The 15,317-nt window shown below is 36.2% G+C and overlaps 1 protein-coding gene across 2 annotated transcripts in view; it reads right to left on the reverse strand.

Moving 5' to 3' along the window:
• Nucleotides 1-7,631: 7,631 nt before the first annotated feature.
• The window catches only part of LOC5577920 (chaoptin), a 51,408-nt gene continuing 43,722 nt past the window's right edge, over nucleotides 7,632-15,317 (reverse strand). For both annotated transcript variants that reach the window (XM_001656655.3, XM_021847121.1), the window contains exons 7-8: nucleotides 8,361-8,583; nucleotides 7,632-8,163 (exon numbers count right to left, since the gene is read on the reverse strand). In XM_001656655.3, the coding sequence (XP_001656705.2) occupies nucleotides 7,737-8,163; nucleotides 8,361-8,583 (650 nt within the window). In that variant the 3' untranslated portion in view covers nucleotides 7,632-7,736. The remainder of the gene's footprint in view (nucleotides 8,164-8,360; nucleotides 8,584-15,317) is intronic.

The raw sequence follows: 15,317 nt of genomic DNA on the forward strand, positions 1-15,317 counted from the left end.
AACCCCATACTGAGGTATGAACCCAAACTTTTGCACGATGACTTGACTAACTGCTTCATTGCTTTTGAATACTTTCCAGATTTTTCCGCCAAAATTGTGTAGGGTCTCTTCAAAGAATATGAGATTTCGATTCTAATGACACTTTGATTTAAAATTTTGGTCGATCCAATGCTGAGGGAATTAGATATGGTTTTTCAGTGTGTTTTTTGAAAAATGTCACAACTTTAAGTAAAAATTTAGTATACAAAGTTCAAATAATGTTTTTGGAAAAAAACATACGAATTAAGAATAACTCTTTGCCTTTCGAATGCGGCTTGGACGTGTAATCACAGAGATATGCACAGAACACTTTTGTATGTTTTTGAGGGGGTGAACCCAAACTTTTGCACGGGAGTGTATAAGTAGATGAAAAAACCGAAATAATTCAACTAGAGTTTGTATCCTTTGACAGATACGCGTATTTCGACCTCAACTGTAGGGCCGTCTTCAGTGTCGTGCAATTATTGTTGAATAATAAGAATCCTGTGATACGCGAGTACGTGCAATCGTAGTAGCCATGAATGGCATCCGAGAAGGAACGAATTACTCGCACCTAAGTTTTTCATCATCTTCTTTCTGGCGTTACGTTCCAACTGGAGCAAAGTCTGCTTCTCAGCTAATATGCTCATATAAAACACTTCCGCAGTTATTAACTGAGAACTTTTTTTTTTTCGATTAACCACGTGACCTTGGTCTTGCTGAATAGCTGCGCATTTACTGCTACGGCTCTCTGCGCCCCTATGAAATTTTAGGAATTATAGCTTAATAAAATCTTGTTCACACTTTGTTTTGTATTATTATGGTATTGAAGTGCTTTGAACTAAAATTTGAATTGGTACTTAATATTATATTTACCAAATAAAATAACAGAAAATATCTCGGCTTATTAACATGGTCGAACGAAACTATTTTATTCGTATGCAGCCTCCAGATGATAATAGAACAATCGGAAAACTCATTCCCTACGTGGTGCTAGATAAGAATTTAACTTTCAAAAATCACATTGAGGGCATTCAAGCCAAATGTAACAAATATGTAAAATGTCTCTATCCCCTTATTAACCCCTCTACCGGCAGCTTCATTTTTTACCGCAAAATAAATATTTAAATCGTTATAACTTTTTTATTTTTCAATATTTTTGCACCATTTTTTCACAAGTTCTCAAACAACTCTTCTAGTTTAGGAGTCCGTGTCGATATTAATTATTGGTGATCTGGTTTTAAAGATATTTCGATGTTCCTTGGGGGACCGACATTTTCCATATAAAATGTCTATAAAATGTTTTTGATCAATTTATCAAAAAAATAAAATGTGGGCTATATAACGCCAGGTAATAAGAAGCTACTCTGAAAAAATCATACAAATCGGTTCAGTATTCTTGGAGATATCTGAAAATTACGATATGATGTTTTTTGAAGTTTTAAAGATCTTAATTTGGTCAGCGTGATTCCAGAAACCTAAATGATCATTACTTAAAGACGGCTGCACCAAATTGCTTCATTTTTTCACAACATACTCTCATTAATGAATTGTTCCGAAGAGTGAATATCCGAATACGATTAAAATTCTGTAGCCTGAGAAATTAACTGGGGGTTCTAGTTACGGGTCGGTCCCTCAAGGAATTTTGGAATTTCTTCAACACCAGATGACCAATGATCAATATCGACACAGATCTTAAAACTAGAAGAGTTTTTTGAAAACATGTGAAAAAGTGGTGCAAAAATAATGAAAAACAAAAAAGTTATAACGATTTGAATTTTAATTTTGCGGTAAAAAATGAAGCTGCCGGTAGAGGGGTTAATAGAAAATCAAAACTTTGTCTTAAGAACAAGCTTTTGATATTCAAACAAATTTTCAGGCCAGCCATGTTGTATGCTGTACCAATATGGACTAGCTGTTGTAATAACAGGAAGAAAGCTCTGCAGAGAATTCAAAAAAAAAATTGAAAATGATTCTTAAGCTTCCTCCCTGGTATAGTACCAAAGAGTTACATAGAATATCCAATGTTGAAACATCGGAACAAATGTCAAATGACATAATTAATAATATCAGGCAAAAATCGTTACAATCTTCTATTGCCACGATTGATGCGTTATATGTTTAGATTAAGTTAGGTTAAGTGTATTCAAAGCGTTTTTTCTTTCTCTTATAAGCAGGTGAAATCAACTTACCTGTAAAAAATCTGAACTGCTACGATAAATGAAATGTAATATGTTGTTAACAAAATGTTAATAAAATCTTAAATTTGTTTTACCAAATTAGGATGATAGTGTTGTCTAATAACACAGAATACCTAGATATAAGAAATGAATGAATGTAATGTTTAAAATAATACTAATAAAGAAATTAAAAAAAAATCCCTACGTGGATTTGCTTTGGTACCAAAATAAGTATGAAAACAGACTTAAGCTACAGACATGACAATCATGCTGAAACTGATGAAATTGATGATATTTATTGATAAATTTGCCTGAGGTTCACAGTTTTTAGCAACATACATTTTTGAGTGATTCTTAAAATCACGAGTTCACAGTAGTGATTTGTTTTACAAGTTTGAATAATTGGCAGATTGAAAAGATAAAGTTGTAAATTTAGACGAAATGATGATTCCAGCTATTTTAAAGAGAGTTTGAGGTTTTGACCGACATTTGTTCTAGATCGAACCACGGTAGTGCAGGAGCAGTTTTCCCGTGGTGGTTTCAAGCCACTGTAGATCGGCGGGGTTTTTAAGGGAGTCTCGGGGGAGTCTGTAACCGTTTGGTTACAAATTGTTGATTTTTGTTTTTATATTTATTTATTCGTTTCGGACCCTTCACGTTTCTCGTGTAAAACAGAAGAAGATACCACAGAAGCGTTAGGGTTTGTGCCGCTGTAAATGTCTTCGTCCGCTACCAATTATTAATCATGGCGGGACGATGATACATATATGAAGCGAGATGGCATGTAATCAGATAAAATATGATGGATGTGGGAAATCTTTAAAAGGACGGCCATTGTCCAATTTCGGCCTCTTTTTATATCAGGCGTACGTGTGCTGTGGATAAGTGTTCAGTGCGGTGTAGTTAAAACGTGTACGAACCCCCCCCTTGTTCCTTACCAGGAGCTAAGTGGATGCTTGGGTGATCATTAAGCTCAGGTAATAAAATATTCCTGCACTATTCAAAGGAAATAGTTTGTAACTTGTCTGTGTCTTGTTCTTGCCATTGTTTCCTCCACGGTTCGGCACACGAAGCCGTCAGGCTTCCGCGCCTAATCGTCAAAGACTGTAAGTCCTACGAAAGGACTATATCTCGGGTCGAAGGCCCTAAGCGTCAAGGAGATTCCCCTCTCGGTTTTCCAAGGTGGCTATGCCACGGCAAGCCGATTATCGTCCATGAGGGAAGACGCCTGCAACCCCACCGTCCAGCAACGCCCGCTGACACGTCAACGGAATAGAAAATCATCCCGTACATCCGCCCGCTTCGCTATTCCGGCGAGAGTTCCGGCCACACAGCAGGATTGGTGTCGCTGTGTCGGCCATTCGTCCACCTAACAACAAACGGCAGCGGTATGTACCGGTACGAACATTAATCTAGGTAACACATAACAAATTAACACTGAAATTGTAAACACAGAACAACACGCACACACCACAACTAGGAATTTTATAATAAATTCATAAGAAAAGTGAAAGTTCCGTGTTGTTAGTTTTTATCGCGAAAAGCCCTTGATTACCCAGTAGCTAGCCGATCCTGGGATTGCCGGAGAAGATCTTGCGTCTTGAGTTGGCCTGGCACTGTAGCATTTCCCGCTTAGTTTCGAGTCACACATCTTTTTCTCAAAATTTTATAGGTGAAAGTTTCTTATTATAAACATTTGGCACAACGAGAATATATGCTCAACTAGGGTTGTCATGTCTATTGCGGCTTAAACCAGCCGACGGTGTTTTGAAAATACCTGTAGGTCGTAGGAGAGTCGAATTGGGCATTTCAGAGAGCCGAAGGAGGTGTAGCGTTGTGAAGGAGAATATGGAGTCGTGACGGACTTTGATTTCATGTTGGCCGATTGCGCTGCAAAATCGTTATACCTGTTCTGTGGCGTAGTTGGTTAACGCGCCCAGTCTAGCGTATTGGGAGTCGTAGGATCGAAGCCCACCAGAACGATTCTGCTATTTTTCACAATTTTACATCTCAATTTGTCCAAATTTACTTTTGTGTCTACGACCTTCAGAGAATATATGCCTTCCTCAAAATGCTACATGAATCTATATGAAACTACTTTATGAGAAACATCCATTTATCCGAACTTCTTTATGCGAATCGTCTCTATGCAGAACGTCTTTATGCGAAATAGGTTATCTCCCAGAAATACGTGTTTTGCATGACGCTCGGGTCGGGTGTAGAAAAAAAAACATATCGTTTCAATCACTATTACTAGATTCAATGTCGAAAAATTCTAAGTTGTGAACAATAACACAGCGTAACAAAAATGACATTTTAGCGTGTCTCAAGGATCAAATTATGTGTCTTTAGTAGATTCGGGGTTGCTGAATCTGGTGCCATTCTCAGAAATGTTCCAGCACGTCACAATTTTTTTAGTTGTATAAAACACTGGTTTTATTCATGTTTACATGAAGTTTAAAGTACGATTTGTCAAAAAATTGTGTGATCTAATCCGCCAAACATATAAAATAGAACTTGAACTTTCATTTCAGATATAATTTGGTTGAAATTGCATGGTAAAATTTAAATTGAATCGATTTTTCCCAACATACTTGCAGTCTCCATACAAAACTCTTCGTTTCTCTTATATGGAAAAATACAATACATTTCTAAAACACCAAAAAATAACTTTTGAGCATCGATAGTATCATGAATTTTGCTGATAAGTGTTGTTATAAACATAAAGTTTGAATTCTATGGCAAATAAAGCAAATAGATCACCTTACAAGCTGGCAAACTTGCATGCAAGTTGGCTGAAATAATCATTTATTGCATTTTCCACAAATAAAATTCCAAAAACTAGACTTGCTATGACATTTCTGAAAACGGCAATGGATTCAGCAACCCTGAATTAAGTGAATAGCGGTATTTTGGTGCTGGAGACAAAAACGTGTTCCGCAGTGTAATCAGTCGAAATCATCAACATGCAATCTTTTGAAATGAAAAAGTTGGTAATTTTTAATGGGTAGCGCTAACAACCCTTACATATTATGAATAAACCATATTAGGGCGATTCAAAATTTAAAACTGTTTGAGAATCCAATCTCCCATATCTTATTTACCATCCTTACTACATAAATAGAGTACTGTGATATTTTCAGCTTTTTCGGTGGTGATTTAAAGGTGGCCAATGTACATTTATATGGAAATTACTATGGAGAAAAAAAAACGTTCCAAACGCGTTAGTACTGCAATGTAAGTACAAACTTGCCATTCCATAGTGAAAATTCATTCTCAAAGTATAATAGTTTTTAGAGAACTTGTGAAAAAATGGTGCTAAAATATTGATAAATAAAAAAGTTATTGCGATGTGAAAATATTTTTGTTGTTAAAAAATGATGCTGCTAGTAAAGGTGCTAAAACACTAATTTAGAAGCTCGATTTGCTGCAGTTGCTATTTGATGACTGGAATGAGAATTAGTAAATGTGAAACAATCATACATTGTTCTGCAACGTATTTATAAGGCTGAAAGCACTAATCTTCACCTCCTAAAAGCCTTTGCTATTTTTTCCTCTGTTATCCAGAAAACCGAAATTTATAAGAAGGGAGCGAAAGAATAGTGCCTTATACCTCTATATGTCCATAGTAAAATATAGCGTCTTCACAGGTAATAAAATTGTACTTGACTGATTTTAATCAAGACCAAGAATAAATAAAAACCGTCTGGAGATCGGGTGAAGACTTAGTGTGGGAGCGCTTTTATTGGACGCCGAGCATGGGGTGAACCAATGCGAAGCGTTGTTGGCATGCCAAAAAGGAAAAACAATCTTCTTTTCTCGGCGTTTCACACCGACGTGGTGTACGTAAATGGTGTAATATCTAACAAAGAGGAAACCCATTTTGTCGTTTAACTTTGGCTTGGAACAAATCCTCCGTACAATACATTTAACAGCCAATATGGTGACGCGTATAAGTCAGCACAAATATTGGTGTTATCAGGACAGTGTGTGAAAATTGGAATGGATAGGTATCATGGATATCATTAACAGGAGCCTTCCTTAGCTGAGTGGTTAGAGTCCGTGGCTACAAAGCAAAGCCAAGCTGAAGGTGTCTGGGTTCGAATCCCGGTCGGTCTAGGATCTTTTTGTAATGGAAATTTTCTTGACTTCCCTGGGATAAAGTATCATCGTACTTGCCACACGATATACGAATGCGAAAATGGCAACTTTGGCAAAGAAAACTTTCAGTTAATAACTATGGAAGTGCTCATTGGACACTAAGCTGAGAAGCAGCCTCTGTCCCAGTGAGGACATTATGCCAAGAGGAAGAAGAAGAAGGTATCATTTTTCGAAGAAAAAGAATGATACATAATTGCAAATTAGAAACACCTAAGGCTGATGCAAATATTAATTTTCTTTTATGTCCGAGACCACTTGGATGGTACGAGGGGGGGGGATGAAAATAAATAAGGAACAAAAAATAGAATGCAAAAAAAGTTAATTCTACAATTTTTTATTTGATTACTTAAAAAAAATGACAATAAATAAATCTCATGCTTGACATTAACTTAGGTTTGCCATAGGGTAGTTGTTTCAATGGCTTCTCTGCCTCGAATGCCTTATAAAGTCAAACAAAAGCAAAAGAACTTTTTTCTATCCCCTTCAATATTTTCGACTTTTTTAGGGGGGTGGTGACATAAAAGAAAATTAACATTTGTATCAGCCTAATTGACTCTGAAAAAGGTAAGAAGTTGTCGTATGCAATGTTATCTTTCGATTCCTTTTATAAAAATTAAATCAAATGATAACATCTCTCTCGACACCTTTTAGGCTTCTATACAGGCTTATAAAAACTATTGAGACAATTGTGTATTTTTTTGTGATATTAATTTTAAGGTACAATGAGGGAAAGGTTACAAGCGAGGTAAGTAGATCATTTCTCCATACTAAGTATTAGTATTTCAATATTTTGAATGTTTTCGCACCATTGTTTCGTTTTAGGTAATATTCTCACGGTCACACTGATACTTCTGCAAACTGGTACAACACGCTCACTTACTAACACAAGCAAACTTGTTAGCTGCTAAAAGCAATTAATTTCAAAACTGGGCTAAACTTGAAAATTATCTGAGGGTTGCTTGAAAAGTATTACCATTTTGTGGATTCAAAATAAGGATTCACGTAATGTGTTCATAACGGCCTTAATCTTGCTACTTATATGTATTTCACTAAACCGCTCGAGGATATATTATCAGCTATTCCTTCCAAGACAATTTTCCTTAAGTGTTTTGATAAGAGTGGTAAAATAAACAATATGTAGATTTCCATATGATACCTACAAAATAATCCGTTAAAATTCAATAAAATGCAATATAAGTTAGTAAACTTGTAAAAAGTGAGTCAAAAAGCAATAAATGGAAAAGGAACAATAATTGAAAAAGCAGTATCACATCAATTGTCTAATAAATATTTATCTCGTGATTTCTACAGAAAAGTCTTACAAAAAATCATTACATATAAACAATTGTAAGTTTTATTTTTCTCGCTGCGGGGTCATCATCGAACCCACCTGGGCAGCAATCCTCCGATTATCACGCTTACTAGTATCACTAATCTATTTACAGCATTATCACAGCTACTGGAGCGCCCTCCTCGGTCACCCGTCAAACTAAGCGGCAGTTTGTAGTTGTATTGTTCGTTGTACTTAAGCTTCACCGCGTCGAGATCCTCCGGCAGATGGACGCACTGCGAATCGAGGAAGTTGATCTCCTCGCTACTGCTCTTGGCCAGCACGCACAGCTCCAAGGGGGACGACGAGCTCTGCGGATTTATGTCAGCCCCTTTAATCGCGGTTAAACGGCTAGTGTAAGCCACGACCTGTTCGAATATGATGTTGTTCTGTCGATCTCGGATGTACACGTAGAAATCACCAATATCTTTGGTGGTGGTCACGTACCAATGGACTATCAGTTGACCGCGGAAACTGAAAGAAGAAAACATGCATTAGAGTCAGGAGCTCCTTCCCGGTGTGTCTGAAACCGTTATTAATGAAAAAAAAAAATAAAATTGCCCATCCATTCGGTACCCATTCGGTGTCTTTCGATAGCATAATAGTTAATTTATTAGTTAATTACGGTTTTAAGCACATCGTTCCTTAATGGCAGTTAAGATTAATCTTACTAGGAAACTTCACGGAACCGCAGATCGGGCAGTAGCTGATAGATTTCTTTATCGGAAGCAGGAACACACACGAGCAGCTCGTCACTGATGTTGAACAGAGGGGTGCCGGAAACGGAAGCGGGTTCAGCGCAACGGATGTTCTGGTAAGCTTCCGGAAGCGATGGCATCGTTCTCATGTAGTTGAACAACGGACGGGTGTAGCAGTCGCAATGCAGAGGGTTTCCTGTAAAGATAGGATTCATATTGATAAGAAGATACATATTTTATTAATGCTGAATTGCATATTTTTTTATTGTGTTCTTCTGTGTAGTACCTACAACAATTAGCATTTTTTTTTTGAATAACAATGAACACAATTTCAATTCAATAATATCAATTTGTTTTGCTAAATTCAGCAAATATTAAAAGAAGTTCTGGGAGAATTTAAAAAAAAATATCCGAAAGAAGTAATAATGAAACTCCAGAAGTATTTTAAAACGATATATTTGACAAATTTCGGTAAATACTAGATTATATAATTTTTTGTCGTATTTGGAGTAAAACATTTTTTCTATAATACATGAGCTTACTGGACGTATTCTGCTGTATATCAAACAACCAGTTATCAAACAAATAAAGCTCATTGAATTTATGTACTATTTTCGATTTCTTGATTTTTTTTTTCAAAATTCAAAATTTGGGCATTTTTATCAAAATTGATGCTTTATGATAACTCAAAAGTTTGCGTATTTAAAGCTGTGAATTCCTAGCTGAGTAAATTTAAAGCTATTTCTAAGCTGCTATGAAAATGTCAATAAATCTATAGGAAAACGGCGAAAGAGTACTTTATTTTGTCCAGTACCGTAATCCGGGGGCAAATTGATCACTGGAGCGAATTTAATCAGGTCGGTACCATAAAACATGGATGCTGCAAGTTTCGTTGGCACCACAAGACATTCCATGTTTACTAGTTTATATATGTATTATGATGATTTTGAAGTATTTCATTTCTATTAGGGTCAGTTTTACATAGAAATATTAACACATTTTTAAGGTGTAAGCAATACAGTTGCAAATGTCGGTGCTAAACAAACCACTGGTATTATTCCTACATGTCAACTTGGAGTGTTTAAAACACGCTTGGGAACTGTGACCACTATTTACCACAGTTCATCGATTCTGCCAGTCAACCAAAACACAAAGCAGCAGCAGCATCAATACCATTAGGCTTTGTGCTGCCAACGGTTCACACACTGCTTGAATGTTTTTGTCTCTCCACTATGATCGTTTTCGAGCAGCCATCTCGGGATGAATGATTGAAAAAAATGGTAAAAAATTCAATCGCTAATATTTCGTTTGTGTTTTCAACTAATTGAAATCTATTAACGCTAATAGCAAGAGCACAATCATTCCGTTGCGATACATATAAACAAGTTCATTTTCATGCTGCCTTTATCGAGCAAAACTGCAGAACCTCGGAAAAATCGTGTCACCACTGTGTGCGAGTCATTTCGCATTCAGGTCCGAAAAAACGTTAGGAAGAAGAAGATTACAGTTTTGGAGAGCCGTGACATTTTTTTTTATTTTGAACGGTCATGGTTTGCTTTGGATATTGATGGTCATGTACACGGCATAAAAATTAACAAGGCAGGCTCTTTACTAATGTAAATATCAAGTTTCATTGTAAACATGTGACGTCACTCCTATCGTACCATATACCTTCCGGACCACTAGATCATTTTTTCGTAAATTTGTTCGAGGTGGATAGGAATGACGTCGTCAAGTAGCTGTCAGTTTTCGGAATATATCACCTTCTTAATTTAGTACACCGTGGTCATGTAGAAAAATGTGAATGTCGAGGTGGTAAATGTTTGCTACAGTACATTTCCCATCCCTGGTTTAAAATATTGTGTAAGCTTAAGTATGAACTACTGAACTCATTTTTGATATCATACAGCATAGCAAGTACCGTAATCCGGGGTAACATTGATCATTTTTTTTAGTGTTTCTTAAATTTTTCATTTCACTATACAAATGTTACAAGTTTCATATTTTTAAAACAAGTACTGGCACCCACCGCCCCTAACTATGTACTTTATTTTGTTTTTCGAAAGATTTAAACATGTTTAAATAAATGTTTTAAGTGATTTTTTGATTCAGTTGATATGGGGTAACATTGATCACCCAAGTAAACAATGTTCGCTAATATTGGAAATGTCGTTACTTACTAAAATCAGGGCCCCTGAAGCCGAATATGAAGACCAAACTCTTACAAGTCATTTACTTTTTGAGTTATTTCAAAATTAAAAACACCGTGAACCGCGGAATACGCCTAAAAGTAGGCAATTTCCTCAGGAAATTCTACATTCGTAATAGTAATTAGTTAATGTTGCCTAATTGAATAAACTTATGAAAGATTTGACAACGGAATCGTTTTCGGCGATGCCATTTTTAGTAACACCCGCATTTTCCTTGATCACATCTTCTGCAGAACTCATGTGAGACATGAATTTTCGGTAGTGTCAGTGAAAATGATAGAAATCATTGTTTCAAAAAGTTGACAAATTTGCGCATGAACTAAACGCAATTTTGGCAAAAACCTTAATTATCATTAGCTTATGAATATACGAAAGAGAGGCACCATTCATGGTTCGAAAATGTTTCATCAATAAATCTTTATTTGACCGTTTAACAAGATGAGTCATCCCGATCAATGTTACCCCGCTGATCAATGTTACCCCGGATTACGGTATAGTTTTTGCTCATAAAATCGTTTATTCTCAAATAATGTGCTAATTTCATGCCTATATTGCCTACATTTAGACGTATTAGTCAGAATTTCAAAAAATTATTTTGCAATAAAATGCTCAAATACTTGAGTTGTAAAACTTTTGACATAATTTTCAGATTCAGGAGACCCAAATTTAATAGATAGGGATTGTTTTGTTCCTAAACTTGCTTTGTTATATGGTGATCAATTTCGCCCCACTGTGTTAATATTTGTTGATGTTGAAACATTTATTGTGATATGTTAAATATTACTAGTACAGTCATCTCTCCCTTACTCGATATTCTGTATCTCGATATTTTCCCTAACTCGATGGAATGCGCGGTCCCTTCAATTTAGCATGCTTTGATACCTCTGTAAGTCGATACCTCTCCAACTCGATGTTCCCTAACTCGATGCTATCTGTTCCAGTTTCCCAAGTGATTTTACCTCTCTAACTCGATATTTTCATGAAAAAATCCAAATGTCCTCCAAATGTTGAATAAATTCAAGAATTTGAATGATATGACTAAATTGATAGTAAAATTGAGGTTTACTGCCTATTCCTGGGTGATAAAATGTTTAATTTTTGCCGACCGTTAAAAAAGTTTCAAATAGGTAAATGTGGTAAAATGTATTATATTTCACATTTATATTACTATTTTGAACGTGTTTTGTCAAAATAATTAAATGTTTAAAATTTGAAAAGCATGTGTTCTGTATACCTGTATACCTGTATACCTCCCTAACTCGATGGTCCCTTCAATATCGAGTAAGGGAGAGTTAACTGTAGTACTGATTTTGCCAAAATTTATTTGACAATATTTGAATTCCGGAGGATAACACAACAAAAAGTTGTAAAATTGTGATCAATTTGCCCCCGGATTACGGTACTGTATGTTTCACGAAACTTTTTGGTGACCCAAAATTTAAACTTTTGTTTTCAAATCTTATCTAAATTTAATGAGATTTACTTCATTGAATTACTCTTGGTATATAATGCATTATTTTTTTAGGCACTTATTATGCACGTAGATCAAAAACCAATTGGGGAACTGGGGGTAAAATGAACACACTAAGTAATTTTCATGTTTGCTTGCTTGTGGAGCTGTTAGATTCTTTAAAAATTGTTTAGAATTGAAGAAGGATGTTTATGCCATGTAACAATATTTCATGTGATGGAAATTTAATTTTATCAACATTATTATAATATTGATAATTTTCATTTCACAGAGGCAATGTTTCAAACATGTGGTTAAACTGAACATGTAAAGGTAGTAATATGAACAGATGCTGGTAATAAAACGAACATGCAGTGGGGGTTAAATTAACACCATTTAAATTGAACTGGTTGCGGTATGATTCTCGGAATGTGGTACATGATGAATGCAGGGACAGAGCCTGCTTCTCAGCTTAGCACTTCCACAGTTATTAACTAAGAACTTTCTTTGCCAAAGTTGCCATTTTCGTATTCGTGTATCGTGTGGCAGGTACGATGATACTCTATGCCCAGGGAATTCAAGGAAATTTTCATTACGAATAGATCCTGGACCGAGCGGGGATCGAACCCAGACACCTTCAACATGACTTTGCTTGGTATCCGTGGACTTTACCACTAGTCTAAGGAAGGTCCCTAAATACCTACACTCAAGGATGGAAAAAAATCGCCTCTAGCGACTAACAACATAGTATTTGAATGGTCTAAAAGGGCCGTTGCTCTTGCAGAAGCATGATTCGAACAGCTCATCACGCGTGCATAGTAAGGATAAATGGAGCATCCGATGCACTGTTTGTCGCGAGACAAACCGTTTGTCGGATGTTGTTACAAGTCGCGATTAACATGAATCAGAACGCGTTCACGGCATAATTTTTCACTCAGATCATACCCGATAGGCATTTGAATCTTAAATGGCATACCACAAGGCAGATCGCGGAATAAAAACGTTAAAATCCCCCAAAAGTTAAGACTTTGGTTTACAAACAATTGATCGTTAGCACACATGCCGAGCGATTCATTTTTCGCATAGCGGAGTTTGTTGTTAGGACTTGACGACTAATGGTTAATCGTTGTTGCTATGATCGCAAGATAAAGAACACCGCGATGCATCGTTTATTTTGTCATGATCACTAGATTTCCATCCTTGCCTACACTATCCGTCATAAATACGAACTCGCTTGAAAAAGTATTGCAACACTCAGCTAAATGTTTAATTGACCTGAAAAGTTTATCTCGAGATGCTGATGATCTATAATGCTGCGGATTTCAGGAAAGTTCTACAGCAGATCAAGGATATCCGAAAAGCAAATAATTTGATTCGCAATTTTTCCGCTAGGTAGCGCTAGTGAACGTGTAAAATTGAGCATTTTAGGCATGTTCTATCTGGTGTTCCACATGAGATACAAAGTTCGAGTCTTGGGCAAAGTTGTTGAGAAAGTCAAGGGTATCCGGAAGACAGACAGCTTTATAAATGATAATGGATTTATAATTTTTCCGTCAAGCGGCACTATCGATAGATAGTGAGAATGTGAAGTTTAGCATTCATAACTTGAAATTAAGGGAATCATCCCTTTATAAAACATTTAATCAGTTGTTATAAAGTATTGAAGTTTACATATACACGACGAAACACGTTTCAAATGTACAAATTGAAATTGAAAGTGCTAAAAGAAACCACGTGCTCCGGTGGGGATCGAACCCACGACTCCCTATTCGCTAGATGGGCGCTTCAACCTACAAGCTGTGGGGCCCCTTGAGAGACCCCGACGCTCGAAGGCGAACTGAACTCGATTACCCCAAAGCACATGGGATCACCATTTCGCAGTCTAAACTTCGTTCGAATGTATGAGACTCAGACAACCCAAAGGTACGCAAAATTGCAAAATTTCACTTATATGATGTCACGAAAAGGCCTTCTACGTACAAAAGTGGAGGCGATATACGTGCATGTATTATGTGATAAATAATACCATACAATGCGAGTGTATAAATATTCTACCGAACTAACCTGTGATCTTATGCGATTTAACTTATGATAACAAAGATTGATTTGACAGCTGCTACGGATTGATTCGACTTACTTTGTACGAGTGTACGGAACGAAACAAAATGTGCAAATGAACTCAGGAAAAAAGTGTTTTATGCGAGGAAACTCATCAATCTGACGATTTTATCCACGGTGTTTTGCGGGTTCGATGTAATTATTATGAATAAACGAGTTATAACGTGAACATTGATGCGATTTCTGGTTGTCTGGGGATGTACATTTGGCACTTTGACTTCGCGTACATGTATACATCAAAGCAAACCACCGGAGCACGTGGTTTCTTTTCGCAGTTTCAATTTCAATTTGTACATTTGACACGTGTTTCGTCGTGTACATGTAAACTTCAAAACTCAAAACCTTATAACAGCAAAATTGCTTAGACTAAAATTGCCTAGATCATATGACAATTAATTAACTGTACAATATATGTAATCAGTGTTAATGCGGTTCAACATTGTCATGGAAATCAAATTTTACTGTGGTTCTACAACTCGATATCGAGATATACAGTTATGGAGTTACAGTTAACTCTCCCTTACTCGATATTCCATATCTCGATATCGAATTAGAGAACCATAGTAAAAGTTGGTTTTCATGGCTAACTCGATGGTCCCTTGGATCGCAGTTGCACTGGTTGTGTGTTCTGTAACTCGATACCTCCCTAACTCGATGGTCCCTTCAATATCGAGTAAGGGAGAGATGACTGTATATCTCATAATTTTGATTAAATAGAATGTTGTTCACAAAGCGTTTAGAAATGGAAGTGATTAAGATCAGAATCATAGCATATTCAGTTGATTCAGGTCTGATCCATTGTATATTCAAGTGTTTCAGATCTGATTCAAATTCTAGTGAATCAGGTATGATTTACTTATGTATTTCCGGTTTAATTCACTTCATATTCAAATGATTCAGGTTTGATTCGCTCCATTTCCAAGTGATTCATATCTGATTTACTTCATATTAAACTGTTGTAAGTTTTATTAACTAAATATTCAAGAGATTCGTGTTTGATTCAATTCATATTCGAGTGTTTCAAGCTTGATTCACTTCATGTTCAAGAGTCTAATTCACCTTAAAAATCATTTGAATCTTAAGAACTGACATCACTTCATTATCAAGTGATTCAGAATTGATTCACTTCATGTTCAAACAGTTTAGGACTTG

This window comes from Aedes aegypti, chromosome 2, assembly GCF_002204515.2.
Source record: "Aedes aegypti strain LVP_AGWG chromosome 2, AaegL5.0 Primary Assembly, whole genome shotgun sequence".
Classification (NCBI taxonomy): Eukaryota; Metazoa; Arthropoda; class Insecta; order Diptera; family Culicidae; genus Aedes; species Aedes aegypti.